Source organism: Talpa europaea (assembly GCF_964194135.1).
Source record: "Talpa europaea genome assembly, chromosome: 12".
NCBI lineage: Eukaryota > Metazoa > Chordata > Mammalia > Eulipotyphla > Talpidae > Talpa > Talpa europaea.
Genome location: NC_140079.1, coordinates 59,295,982 through 59,311,243, shown reverse-complemented (window position 1 = coordinate 59,311,243; position 15,262 = coordinate 59,295,982). Strand labels below are relative to the sequence as shown.

Here is a 15,262-nt window from a genome sequence, read left to right as displayed (position 1 = left end):
TTGAACAGTGAAAAATCCAGCGCTGTGAGTTCGCTGTGCTAGAGGGGCTTCCGCTGGAGGCCCCAGGGGTTGGCTCTCCAGCCTGTACTGACTCAGCTAACGCTGGACAGCTTTGGGGCCTGGCTGCCTAGCCTCTCCTGTCCACAGAGTGGTCTGCATTGATAGGTGGGACATTTAGGAGGCTGTGCCTTCTTTTTCCCTCTGTGCAGCCCTACCAAACATGGAGGTGGCGGTGGAGGGGATAGGTGGTGGGGTAGCAGGAAATGGTGTCTCTCTTTTCCTAATACTGGTGCTCCCTGAAGGCTGTGATGGTTCTGGGAAGAGGCCAGAGAGGTGAAGAGATGATGTGGACAGCGGTGACCTTTGAGACTAGCATGGTTGTTCACGTTCTGCCCTTCAGCTGCTCTGCCGTGTGCAGTCCTCCGCCGAAGAGATCCAGATCCCCCTCCACAAAGGCTCACCTCTTTCTGAGAGAAGCCAGGAGTCAAGGACTGCTCTTTTAGCATGGCTGTCGTGCTCAGCAGGCACGACCCCGGGCCTCACTGAACCTCTATTCCTTTGTCCCAACACCTCCTTGCACTAAATATCCTTGCAGAAGGGAGCAGTTTTTCTGGGGTTCCTTTACCAGGCCAACCACTGCAGGCTCCATAGGCATCTACCTTCCTCTGCTTTGCCAAACTATGATTGGGCTGCTGAGCAGGGACCCTGAGAGCAGTGAAGAGCCCCCAGATTAGACGGGTAGAGAGGATGGATGAAAGGATGGCCAGAGGGTGCTGAAGTTTGCATCACTAGGTGCTGAGCTGGGTGAATGAAAAACCAAAGGCGTTCACATGGACAGAGAAGAGGCACATGTACTTACAATCCAGCCACCCCCGTCGGTGGTCATGTCGCAGTACACCTGTAACTTCTGGCTGACCTCTCCATTGAGGAAGATGGTGTAAACCCCACTCAGAGTGTCTCCATTCATCAAATGCTGAGCACAATCTTGAGGATGAGGGAACACCCGGCCCCCTGCACAGAAAAAGAGGTAGTTTCCAGAAAGGATTTTTTTTTCTCCCACTGTACACAAGAACACTTTAGCTCAGAGATCCTTGTGGTTCTTCATCAAAAGCTATAAGGAAGCCTCACTGGATCTCATACCACGTGTGGGAACTCTGCATCATCCTGCATTCCACCTCATCAACTGATGTTGGATTTATCAGGCAATGTATCATTTCATGCCACCTGAAAACCAAATTTCTGGGTTTGTAGTCTGACTCCTCTACTTATCTGTTTGTTTGGTTTTAGGTAAATGGCCTGATTTCTGTGGGTATCAGTTTTCTCCTCAGTAAAATGGGGTCAATAAAAATATCCACTCCCACCCTGCTCCCCCCTGCAAGGGTGTACGTTACTGCAACCACAGGGGAGGTGCAGATTGAGTTAATGATACCCAGGGAATGATAACAGATGCACAGGCTGTGATAAATCACTTAATGTCTACCTTTCCAAAGGATGAGAGGCATCTAAGTGAAGCCTTTGTAGCATATTCACAGCAGCCATTAAAGAGTACCTAAATAAGCGCAACTTTAGCAAGAAGATGGATATCTATTCCTCCTGCAAAATAATCTCCTGATTGGACTAGACAATCAAATAGCCATGTTTTACAGTTCAGTTTAATTTTAAGGAGAGGGCAGGGGAAATAAATTGCTGCTTATCTTTTATAGAGAACAGCCCAATTTGTAGAACAATATCTAATTAGCTGAAAGAGAAGCTTAAATCATATATTTTGAAGAGCTTAGCTTCAGGGCAAATTTTTAATGCTTAGCAGGGAAGCCAAGAAGCAGAGATACTACAGGAGGAAATTTTCTGAACTGCAGGAGCTGATAGGGTGTGTTAAACGCACAGCTTGCCATGTGAGGAAAAGTGGTTTGGATGCTCTGTAAATATAATGATCTTCTGGGTCAGTGAAGAGTGTGGTGGGCTGATATGCTTCTGCAGCCTTATTTGTTGCAGTGTTATGAGGAGATTGGGCAGGATCTCATGTGTCAGTCACCACAGTGCTCTCTAGTGGCAGAACCTGTGCAGTACCTGTATGACTGAGGACCACTCAGAAAGCTTGCTGGGAGAGGCAATAGCTCAAAAGACAGCATAATGCTACACAAGAAAGGAGACAAAACAATCGTTTTGGCTAAGCTCATCTAAGAGCCTTATCATGAATGATCAATGAAGCATCCTGTGTTAGGAAGAGGTTGTTGGGATTCGATGGACTTCACAGGAGGCCCCTCTGGAGTTGATTCCTTCTGGCACAAGGCTTTCAACTTCATCATGGGTGGCTCCCATTTAAAGGTAGCTTAAAACAAAGGCACCGCCAACTTCAGGCATAGCAACCCCAGGGAATAACAATATATTTCTATAGAACTTAGAAATTTCTATATAGAATAAAAATATATTCTAAATCTATCTATATATAAATTTCTATAGGACTTTTTTTTTTACAAAGTGTGTTTTTATTTTCATTTAATTCTGGCAGAAGATTTGAGAGGAAGACAGATTGCTGTAGATCAAAGACTTATTTCACAGGGAAAGAAATTATGTTCAGAAGGACTGCATGGTTTTCTCCTGTCACTTGAACTCAAGTTTTCAGACCCTAAGTCAAGTGCTCCTTGAATTCAATTAAAAGTGCTCCTTGAATTCTATGATACAGTTTACTGAATCTGCAGATATTCGTACAGCAAAGCATTAATTGATGTCTATATTTATCATAAAAGCATTTCAGTCCCCAAAGGTCAAAGTTATCTCAGATAGTTTTATGTTTAAATTAAATATATTTACTTTCCCAAACTGATTTCTTTAAGAGCTGCTTGAAAGCTCATACTTTTCATGGCCAGCATGTCCTAGGGCTCATTAGAGTCCTGATCCCATCTGTTCCTAGAGGTTACAACAGCATTTCTAAGGCCTGGTATGAATGCTTTCCCTCTCCCTGTTGTTTTGGAAGCATCCGCATGGTTTCCTGACTTCTAGAATATTCTCCACCTGGTGTCTACCTTCTTTTCTCTCCTTTCCTCTCACTCACTCAATTTCTCATTTTAGGTCTGTGCATCGTGCTTTGTCTTCAGCTCACTTGCTTCCTTGTGACTAATAGCCCTTCCTCCTGAACCATGTGGGCTTCTTAAAGGGACCAGCCAGACCCCAAATTTCTCCCCAGTACCTGAAATATTCCCAACAGAACATCTTCCCCCAAATCTCAAAATGACAACCTCATACAAATATAATGTTTTACTAGACGTCCTCAGATGAGTCTGAAGACCAACTGGATTTGAACTCCACTCTTAACTCTGTTTCATTTTTCTCTTTTTAGAGAAGTCAAGAGATGGTGTTGCAAGCTAGACTGTGCCCTCAAGGGCCTGTTTTTTCTGCCTAGATACATATGGCTGAATGGATAAATAGACTGGTCTCTCTTTCTCTCCCCATTTCTCTCCCCCTTTTCTTCTTTTCTTTTTCTCTCTCCTTTTCTTTCCTTCCTTTCTTCTTTCTTTCCCAGTAGGTATGTCTTGAGTGGGCAAATCCTAAGATTTAGATTGAGTGGGAAAGAAAGGGGATAAGAGTATCCTTGCATTTAAACTGTGTGTTCCAGTTTTCACCATTAAGTTCTGCTTTGAGAGTTACTGGACTTTTTTTTTTTTTTTAAAGGGAAATATATATATTTTAAAAGATTTATTTATACAAGAACCGGGGTACATGTCAGATGCACGGGAGGGTAGGAGGATTCGCCAGAGACAGAGCGGGGAGCAGAACAGACAGACTGACTGAAATACACTGCTGAGGGGAGCAGCAGGCGAGACAGGAGAGGTCTGCTGTGCCATGTGGGTTTCTTCCCCGCCAGCCGGGAACAAACCTGCGCTGTGAGGCTGCGGACAGCTACACAGTGCAGTGCTCAACTGCCTGTGCCACCAGGGAGGCCCGAGGGTTATTGGACTTTGGCTTAGTTAATAATCAAGAACACATTGATTTGGTTCTGCAGGGTCCATGGCACATATATTGTGGCTGCATACATTTTTAAGGGAGAGAGTCAAGGCAGATTCCAGGCATCCCTAATACTCTGTAGAAAATTAAATTTGGCCCTAACAGTAATTTTCCCCAAGGCAAAAATTTAGGACGAAACTTCAATTCTTCCCTTTGGTACAATTACTAGGGCCTGGTCTGACATAGAGGCTTTTTTTTTTTTTAAAGCACAAGTTGTGGTGATTACCAAGTTAAGAGGAAAGCGATGCCAAGTGATCAGTACAGTGAAATGTCTCATGGTTAAGTGTTTCTAGATGTAATTGTGAGATCAACAGAACCAGGGCACTCACTGGAAGAATTGCTCAGAAATTGGTTTGTGTTGGGCCTCCGAAGGCTGAATGCTGAGCAGAGTGAAGTGAACTACGTGACTCACAAGTGCAATCAGATAGCCAGCCCTCACTGCCTGGGAGTGTTTCCCTGTTTTCTGTTCTTGGATGCGATCTTTGAAATGATCAGGGTCAGTGATTTGGAGAGTACCCACTGTTCACTCCTGAGGCCACAGCATCAGAACCGAAGTTACAAAGTTTTTCTCAAAAGTGGGTTTATGATTGCAGGTTTGTGGGGTGCAATCTGAGTCCATGGACAGGGCAAGGTTACCTGTTCACTCCCAAGAACAGGGAATTTTTTGTAATACATTTTATGATGCTAACATTACCCTAATATCAAAACCAGACAAAGATAGCACAAAAAAGAAAATTACAGAACAATATCTCCAGTGAATATTGATGCAAAAATCTTCATCAAAATAATAGCACATTAAATTCAAAAATATATCACAACCATTGTACCTCATGATCAAGTGGGATTTACCCAGGGACGCAAGGATGTTTTAATATACACAAGTCAAACAATAGAAACACATCACATCAACAAAAGAAAAGATAAAAATTATCTGATTATGTCAGTAGGTGCAGAGAAAGCATTTGATAAGATCTGGCACCCATTTATGACAAAAACTCCAAACAAGATGAGCACAGAAGGAAACCACCTCAGCAAATATAAGCCATATTTCACAAATCTACATCCAATGTTGAAAAACAAAAAGCTTTCCTTTTAAGATGAAGAACAACACAAAGACATTACTCTCACCTTTTCTGTTTAATTTTGTGTTAGAGGTTTTAGCTAGAACAATCAGACAACAACAGGAAATAAAAAGAATTCAAATTGCAAAAGAAGAAGTGAAGCTATTTGTGTTTGCAGGAGAGATGATACTATATATATAGGAAATCCTAAGGACTTCTCCAAAAAGCTGTTTGAAACAATTCATGAATAAAGCAAAGTAGCAGGTTACAAAAATCAAAAGATAAAAATCTCTTGCATTTTTATATAAAAACAATGAACAAGAAGAAAAATAAATTATGTCAGAAAATAATCAGATACCTAGTAATTAATGTAACCATTTGTTTATACAAGCCTCCAGTCTGAATTCTCAGAGCTGCTGAAGATGACTGTACAACCTCTCTTGTGCAGCTGAAATGTCATAAGACACCCAGTTTCAAAAAGGCTTCCTCAATTCTACTTTACTATTTTAATTTCTTTTTTGAAATCCAAGGTAAAGTTTCAAATCTTTCAAATTTATGATAAAAAAGTACAGAAAATGTTAAGACAGGAAAAAACAATCATGAATTTTGTATGATCTCCAGAAAACATGAGCAAACACTCCCCAACTCATTCAATTAAACCTGATACAGCATTATTTATAATGGGTAAAAACTGGAAACAACTCAAATGACCAAAAATAGATAACTGGATCAAGAACAGGTGGTATATATACACAATGGAATACCATTCAGCAATCAAAAAGATAAACTCATGCAATTTGCAGCAACATGGTGGAACTAGAAGGAATTATGCACAGTGAAATAAGCAGAAGGAAAAAGAAAAATACCGGATGGTTTCACTTATAGGAGGAATATAGAGGAACCAAATAAGACATCAGGGGAAAAATAATAACAATACAAAACAAAACAAAAACAAACAGACAATTATAAACCAGAGACATCCTGCAGGGGAGGAGGAGGGAGAGGGATCAGAAAGAAGGAGGGAGGAGCACAGGGGGTTGCGATGATGGTACATGGGTGCATTGGTGAAGGAAATTCTATGGGGACCTACACCTGGGAGTGGGGGTGGAAGCAAACATTGTTTAAAAATTTACAATGATGTTAAAAATATATAAATAAAAAATTAAATAAAAAACCCTAATACAAAACCTAGACAAAACAGTACAAAAAAAGGAGAGAGGATAGGTTAGAAGAAAGTTTTATTGTGCTTTTGCTTCTCCCTGAATTGTTGTGGAGTGATCATTACCTATTCCTTTACATGTATTTAGTGTTTTTCTAATAAAAAATATCATCTGATGGAGCAACTGACCTCACAGGCCAGACTATCCATTTATAAAGGAGAAAGACAATTGTGAAAAAAAAATACGAGATGCAGTATGGCATTAATCATCTGATGCAAATTATTAGAACAGATACACCAATTTTAAATTAAGCATGAAATTTGACTTAAGGAGGTATTGAAAGACATTAACAATATGAAGAAAACACAAAAATGATAAAGAATTAGAAATAGTGGGTAAGAGTAATATGAGTGAAAAGTAAGACTACAATAGATGGGGTTATAAAAGATTTAGATACAATCAAGAATAAATAAATGCATTGGAAGATCAGATTGAGGAGTTAGTTCTCTGAAAAGATTTAAGTAAAAAGATTAAAAAAAATAGATGAAAGGAAACTTGTTCTACAAGCTCTTATGATATTAGTAGTAATATACTGAGATGCAGATATAAAAAAATAATGTCGTGCTGGCACGAGAACAGATAAACAGACCTTGGACTAGAAGAAGTAGTTCAGAGACAGATCCATGTAAATATGGGAACTTTATATACAATAAAGAACCACAGGTCAACAGAGAATGAAGGATTATTTAGTAATCCTTACTTTAGAAAGAAAACTGCATTCCCATCTAATACATACAAAATCAACAATATAAAATTAAACTAGAATGTAGAATATCTTTGTGTCCTACAGGAGGGAAAGATTTCTGTAAAAAGACTGCAAAAGCTCAAATAATAATAAATAACTAATACTTATTTAGCACAGGAACCCTGATAGAGAGAGACAAACTGGATGAACTTGTTGTTCACAGAAAAAAGAAACTGAAAGACTGATAAATAACATGAAGAACTGTTTAAACTCAAATTCATTATCATTTAAATGAATTCAGCAAGGACAATGAGATATTAATTATGCCTATTAGACTGTCAAAAATTACAAAGCTGGATCATGTCAAGTCTTTAAGAACAATGCACATTGTTGGGAAATGGAAGTCTTCATGCGCTGTTAGACTATGACACTCATTTGGAAAAGAATTCTCAGTTCAACCATGTAAACGCACTCCCATCAGTTCCTCTTCTAGGTGTATATCCCAAGGGCATTGCTTACTCATCCTTAAGTGGACACATACACATACAAGGTATTTATTGCACCACCATTTGTGGTAGTAGGAGGATGTAGATTATCTGATACCATCTTTGGGAGGTAAGAACTGATATGTGCATACCATGCAACTTTTTTGCAACAGTTGGAAGCAAAAGTGTCTACACACGCATGGCATCAATGGATTTAAAATCGGCACTTAGTGAAAAAATAGGAGACCGGGGAATGAGTATATAATCCAATGCCATTTACATATATTTAAAATATACTCAAAACAATTTTCCAAGATTAAGAAGTAAAAACAAAAAGGAGACAAATTTAACGCATCAGAATAGTTGCATATAAAAAGTGGAAGAGAAGGTGGGAGTAAAGGGAAATAGAGGAATAAATACAGAGATTGAGACTGAGGGAGACTGACAGTGGTGATAATGATAAATGGAGCAGTATGATTAATTCAGACCTCTCATCGGAAACCTATCCATCATCAGAGTTGGACATGCAGGGGGTAGTTTGTTCAAGTAGGATGCTTTGTGTCCTACCTCCTTCTTCACAGCCAGGTGCTAAAGAAAAGAGTGGGTGAATCTCTCTTTTGACAGGGAGGGTTTGGTTTTCTCAATGCAACAAGAACACTAGCTGTTTCTAAGTAGTGGAGCAGAGCGAATCAGTCCCTTCACTTCCCTACTTTGAAGGGGAAGTGTGGAGTATGTAAGAGTAGATAGCAGTGGATAGTGATCATTAGGCGTTCCTTTCCAACTGATAACTGTGAGTTTTGCATGACCCCACAGAACCCAAGGTTTGCAAATCTTCATTAATTTTCACAACCTCAAAAACAAAAGCTGTGCAAGAGTGAACTCCCAGAGTTTTCCTGAAATGCCCAGAGAGCAGCTCAGCCAGGATGTGAGGCAGCAGGGAGAGGAGCAAAGGCAATAAAGAAAACTCATTACCCATCTCTGGGTACTTCCGCAAATGATTGTCTTCGCTTAACCTCAAGGTCAAGGCAACCTATTTTATGGTGTTCACTGTCTCTGCGGACAAGCTTTAGCGAAAGCCTTATTTGCTTCTTATAGTATTAAAAAGACAATGAAACCTGCCTCTCACAAGATTATTTTACCAAGTCCCTGTTGCTCTGCAGGGAATATTTGTTTCCTCATTTATATTCATGTCTCTAAAAAGACAAGTAGACCTTGGATGAAATTTCAGGCTACAGTAAATTATAAATAATGTATCCATATTTTTTCTCTTCCATACTACTTGTATTTAATTCCCCCCAGAGTCTTATGCAAACACCAGAGACAAGAGGACAGGAAGCTATTAACATGATAGAAAGAATGAAATGGGTTTGTGTTGTATGGCAGGAATGCAACAAGGGAAGACATCTTGATCAAAGGAGTTTTTGAGGGAGCTGTTTCTTTTCTTTTTTCTTTCTCTCCTTTATTTTATTTTTAAAAACATCAAACTCTTCCAGACCATTAAGTAGGCATCTGCTTGAAATGAATCTCTAATCTTGGCCCCCTCAGGACAAGATGAGGGTCTGTCAGTGTAAAGAATTGACTTTGGGGTCCAACATTGAGTGCTTTTGTTCCATAAGAGAAGGCATAAAAAATGCGTAGAATGATCAGCTGAGATCAGCGCGACCTAAGAATAGGATGCAGCTACGAGGAAAGCTCCAGTACTGTCAGTGAAGTTGGAAAGGATGCCAGTTACTAGAATGAAATCAGCCTCTAAATATATCAACCCTGGTTTGCCATCACATAGGATGCTTCTGGTATTCCTCAGACCTCTTGGTCAGCAGGACTTCCCTCCTCTTCTTTTAAGCAAACAGGAACCCACAGGAGGGTGTGCTACATGGCTTCAGGTGTGTGGGGTAGTAAGTCCGGGTCCTATCGGAGGGCAGGAAGGTGAGGAGGGGCTGGCATGCAATGAGCATCAGGGAAGGCTCAGAAAACCATCAGACCCGAGGTGCTGCTGCCTTAACCACTCTTTGCAGAAACCCCTTGAGAAATTCAATCTCAAGGGGTCTTGGGAGATCATCTGGGGTGGCAGGGGAGTGCTGGAATAAGAAACACCTGGGTGTCCTGACTGTCAGAGACCCCTCATCCTATGACTAGATTCCTCCATTAGGAATCCAGCTCAAACCCCAATCTCTCCCTTCTTGATAGCATCCTCATCTCTACCTCAAGAAGCTGATATCTTTGTGTTCTCTTCCTCCTAAATAAATTTACATTTGGTGGGGACACTGGTGTAGAAAAGGTCTGGGGAGAGGGTGACACAGGCAATGAGGACTTATTAATATTGACATGTAAATGAACATGTAGGTTTAGTGGAATTTATTCTGAGAAATTTGCATTTGGGGTGGCAGAAAGAGCCTGAAATTAGAGGGATTTTAGACTGCGGGCAGGTCCTCTGTCTGTGCCTTTCCCGTAGGGATCTTGAGACTCCTCTCTTCCTGCAGCTCTGATTCCCCAGAAGCCCTTTTTCTATGTTCCACAACTGGAATGTAACTATTCAATTCCACCAGCATTTATTATGTCTGCCCTGTGTGCCAGGATTTGTGCATCATCTGTTCAAATGCATGAATCTGTGCGTGAATTTCTCATTCTGCAACTGGCCATTTCAGTGGGTTCTGATGAATCTCTAACACAAAGGCAGCAGGGTTTGGTATGCATCAGTGACTTAAATCTAAATTCGAGCTTTCCACTAGAATTCTACAAAAGCTGCTAGACACGGACACATTTTTTCCATGTTGTGGTAGGGATTCAGGCTCTACTCCCCCAACCTCTCAGTGGAGGAACTTGGTCAGTAGCTACACTGATTGTTCAAGCACTGGGCTATGACTGTTCTCTTTTCTGAGTTGGTTTTGGTCATGCCCCAGCAGTCCAGTGTCAGTTGCAGTCTCATTAAAAAAAAAAAAAAAAAAAAAAAAAAAAAAACCTAAACACATCCCTATGGTTTCCCTGCACTGTCCACCAGACAAAACTACCACCCCTCCACCTCCTTTCCAGATTTTCATGAATTATCAACTCTTCACTTATTGAATCTTGCTGAGCTCCCAGATTTGGGATCCCAGACCCAATCTATTGCATTCTCCCTGAGGCAGCTTCATGTCAAGAGGCCAGAGGGGCACAAAAGCTGGTATACTTTTATAACCCAGGTGGATTGGAGTGAGGCACAGCTGCAAGACAGTGCAGAAACCTCAGGCATATTGTCACACTGCTCACAGCCACCAGCTGTGGCATTACCAGGATGGGAATTAAAAGCTCATACTACACTGAGCAAGCAGTGAAACCCATGCATTTGGGGGATGAAATGATTAGTTTAGACTTAATAAATATGCAAATTGGGTGCTCTGCTGATGTTTCTGTCATCTGTGTCATTTTTAAGGGAAAGAAATGCTTAATTCAGTGAAAAGCCCCAATCCATGGGTCTTTGGGTGGCAGCTTGAAAAAGAACAAACAGAGGACCCTTTAATTAACCTGTGAATGTGCGGGGAAAGCCTTGAACAAGAAGAGGGTAGCACCTTCATTGTGAGATAAGATCCTTTTGAGAGGTTGTGTGAGACCATAATTGACTTTAGACCCATAAAAGAAGTCAAGTGTCTTCCAAATTCCACATGGTAACACATCTTGGATTGGTATCTTATTTGTGACCAAGATTTATTTTTACTTTTTAATTAGAAAAGTTGTTTTTCTCATTATAGACACTTTGTGAGCTGTTAGAAAGTATCAAAGAGGGAAAAGGAAGATTCATTTTCAGTCTCACTGGGACATTTTGGTGTATTTGATCCAATGTCCTGCTTTGTCATTTAGAAGAAGTTTAGTGGGGGAGACACCTAGGTTAGATGGGAGACTTTCACCACTGCTCTGGTGATGGGAGTTGGGCTCTGGGGCACAGATAGGAATCCAGTCCTGCAGGGGTCCTGGGAAGGCAGTCACCCAGAGTGTCTGTGGATACATACCGGCCCACACTTGTCCTCAAGTGTGCACTACCACACCCCAGGATGTGGGACAGGGAGAGAGTTCAAAGTCTGGGCCAGGCAGTCCCACATTACAGACCACAGAGAGGCGTGTGAAGTGGAAGCAAGAAGTGTTGACAGCACAGATCCCAGAGATCCCAGAGCCAGAACTACCGGGTCAAACCCCAGCTCCCATTTAACAGCTATGGGATCTAGGGTGAGTTACCTCACTTCTCTGTGGCCCAATTTCCTCCTCTGTAAATGGAGAGAATAGAACCTACCTCCTCGGCTGTCAGGAGGATTATATTGGATAATACACATAATGCAGTCAGAAGAGTGTCTATCAAGTAGCCCTTAAAGGTAAGGTATTAGTTGATTTCCTGTTATACACATTAGGTGACTCTTATCCATTAAGGCCATTTTCAGGCATCTTTGGCTGATACTCAAAAACAGGAAGGCAGGAGAAGCAACTAGAAGTAGAACTTGGTTCGAGTTCTGATCCAGTCACTTACCAGCCATGGAGGCCATCCCATGTCCTCAGGTTCACCAGCTGTGAAATGGGAATAATAATGCCCTCCTTGCCAGTTGCCACAAGGACTGAGCTGAGACCACAGGAATGTAAAAGAGCTTTGTGTGTGGAAAAGAACCCTATATGTTTAATATTGAGGGTTTTCTCTTGCTACTTTATCTAGTTGAGTCTGATTACAAGCTTGGCTGGAAAAATACATGCAGAAAATCTGAATAGGCACTGATGTCTTTACTTGGTGCATTTACTTGGTCCAGGTGGATCAAGGATTTACACTGCTGGTTCCTGTGGTTGTCTTGGTAGTGAGCGCTTTCCTAGCAGAGACTTGGAAGGGAGAAAGCGCAAGTGGAGGAAATAATTATTTTACTCGCAGGAAGAAGCAATATAGTTACTTTGATAATCTCCTCCCTGGCCAAGTCTCAGCAGAGGTTGCTGAAGAGCCAAACATCACACAGGGGAGAAGAAGGCATCAAAGTGGCAGTGAGACTCACCTGTGGTGAAGGCGGCGGAGGTGATGCCACTCCGCGCTGTGTCCTGGGCCGCCTGCAGAAGCACGGTGTAGTCAGTGCTCTCCAGCAGGCCCTCCAGTCGGATCCATGTGTCCTCTGCATCCACAATCAGCTCCTGTGGAGCCAGCCAGAGGAAGAGAGGTGGAAGGGAGTGAGGACCCACAGTGAAGGGGAGCGTGAAGAGGGGGTAGGGCCCATGGCCTGCTAGGTCAGTGTTGCAGCGTCCCTTTTCATCTTCTACATCCCATAATGAGGAAAAAGCCATGCCAATAAGCAGAGACGATAGCTCTGTGTGCGGTTTAGGCCAGCTCTGTATCACGGAGCATGTCGGGGTAACCCTAGGCTCCTGGATTACTGAAGCCAGTGATTGTCAGATGGCTCTGGGCATCCTTGGGAGCTGAGAAACAGGAAGCTGAACCTCCCTGCTCCATACCCTCCAGACCAGTCTGCTTCTGTCTAATCTTTGCAAATTCATTCAGCCTCTGAATATGATATCATTTTGAAAAAGTATTCTACTGCTAACAAAAGTTTGACAAGTAGTACTCTAGATGGTTATTTCCACCGATCACATAAAACAGAAATTTGCCAGATCTTTACCTTAGGCTATATAGATGTAATCTTTATAACGCTTATCATCAGGGATAAAAGGCTGTTGAATTTGGTATTCAGCTCATTGGCCTTGTTAATGAAAAATTGATCTAATACCATAGACTTATATAAGCTTGGAAGTTTCCCATGTGCTTTGCATCATTGTAGTGGAAGCACCACCGTGCTTTGCCTCAACGTGTGTGGAGGGTAATATTCCTGAAGCCAGGACTCACTCCCAGATATCTGACTTGTAGACTGGGGTTTGCATCCATACTGGGAAACCTAGCCACTTCCCACCAGTCAATTTCTACATGGTCTTGCTTGACAGAAATGATCTTTTCCCTTTATAGCAAAATTTCACCTTTCGACTTCCATCTGTGGATTTGTAGGTCAAGACATAGTTCTCAATTTCTGCCCTGGGAGGCTGCCAAGATATCAGGGCACTTTGTCTGGTGATTTCACTGGCCGTCAGGTTTGCAGGAGAGTCCAGGACTGCAAAGAGGAGAAAATGCCAGGAGCGATGGCCCCTCCAGCCCTTCCTGTCTGATGCTAGGCAAGTTCACCACCTATGTGGTCGCTGGGCTGCTCACATGCTGACCCCATTTCTGGCTTGGCTTGGGCAGGAGTATAAAGGGCACTCCTGGGTCAGAAAGATAACTGTTCAATGTCATGAACAATTATCTCTTTCTTGAGGTTATTCCCCATTTTCCTGATCAGGGCATCTGGGTGCAAGTATAGCATCTTCCACTCTGCCCCTCTGGTCTGAGGTCATGATCTTGTTCAGCCCACATGAGTCAACCTCATGAGTTCACTCTTAAACTTATACCATGCCCCCATCTAGACTTCTGCCTACCTTTCTTTTTGGTCTTGACTATACACAACAACTTTCTCCCCGATACCACAGCCTTTAATGTCCATCAGGTTTTCAGGACCAGATGTATTCCCTCTACTGGCCTCTCTTTGTTTGGTTTTACTGCTGCAAGCCAGACCCAAGTAGTGTTTAGTATTTGAGAGGAGAAAGCAGACAAGTGTCTGCTGACTGTGAGCCACGGTCACTTTCATTGGCACTTGGGCTGCAATCGACCCAAATTAGAACAACTCATAGCTACAGTGTCTAAAGCCTAGAGATTGTAACCTAGTCTACCACAAGGAAACTGATCATTTTCAGTATCCATGAAAGTCTGCAGGAATGCCAGGTATATAGAGGACCATGTACTCACGGGTAGAGAAGTTGGTACTGATGGTGCCACTGGTAAGAGGCCCACTAGTGGCATAGAGAGTGACAGAATAGTGGGTACTGGGAAGCAGGTCCACAAGCTGGAATTCCTCGCTGCTTCCATCAACCAGGATGGTTTCTCCAGCAACTGAAATGAGATGAACTTGGATAAGGACTGAATAAGGCTATTTGACTTAGGAAAGACTGATCAGTTCCAAAGGCATTTCACAAGGATTTAATATTAGAGAGTTTTGGAAAGAATGTCTTAGAGGCTACTTTGCTTAGTATTTAATTCCATGCAAGGATCCCCTCTTATCTTGTTTTATATCTTCATTGAGAAAAATATTCCTTATCTGGAGGCTAAATTGTTTTTTCTACAACTTATCTTTAAAGATTTATATATTTATGCATATAAGAACTGGGGTATAGGCCAGAGGTAGGGGGTGGTGAGAGTGGGGAGCAAAACAGGCAGATCTACTGATGTACACTGCTGAGGGGAGCAGGGGGAGAGACAGGAGAGGTCTGCTGCGCAATGTGGGTTAGCTCCCTGGCTGGCTTGATAGTACGGAGACTTAATCCCTTGCCCACCAGAGAGGCCTTCTTTTCTATAACTTGTAATCTGGCTTTTAGAGTTACAAAGAATAGGCCAAATACTTTGTTGATGTGACCCCTTTCTGATCACCTTTAATAATCAAGTTCTCTCTCTTATAGACAGAAAATTTGGCTTCCAAATCTCATTACATTTATGTGACAAGTCTAAAACCTGGCTACTTTTCACTAAACAAGTAATAGTTTTATCTGTGATCCTGCTGGAATATAAAACTTAGGAGGGACTTGAGAACAATGATTGAGATATTCTGACCAATAAAATCATGGCTTCTATTTGCACCAATTATATTAATTCATTAGGTTCTGAGCCATTTATGTGATATTATTGTCACATACTGAGATGGGTACTAGTCAAAGGCCTTGTTTATAATGACCTCCTCA

General features: G+C 41.9%; 1 protein-coding gene across 1 annotated transcript in view; it reads right to left on the bottom strand.

Moving 5' to 3' along the window:
* TNR (tenascin R) overlaps positions 1-15,262 on the bottom strand; it is a gene marked incomplete at both ends in the record, with an annotated part of 77,150 nt that overhangs the window by 11,577 nt on the left and 50,311 nt on the right. The window contains 4 exons of the mRNA XM_084251296.1: positions 860-1,011; positions 12,451-12,583; positions 13,418-13,548; positions 14,277-14,420. Coding sequence (XP_084107422.1) covers positions 860-1,011; positions 12,451-12,583; positions 13,418-13,548; positions 14,277-14,420 — 560 coding nt within the window. The remainder of the gene's footprint in view (positions 1-859; positions 1,012-12,450; positions 12,584-13,417; positions 13,549-14,276; positions 14,421-15,262) is intronic.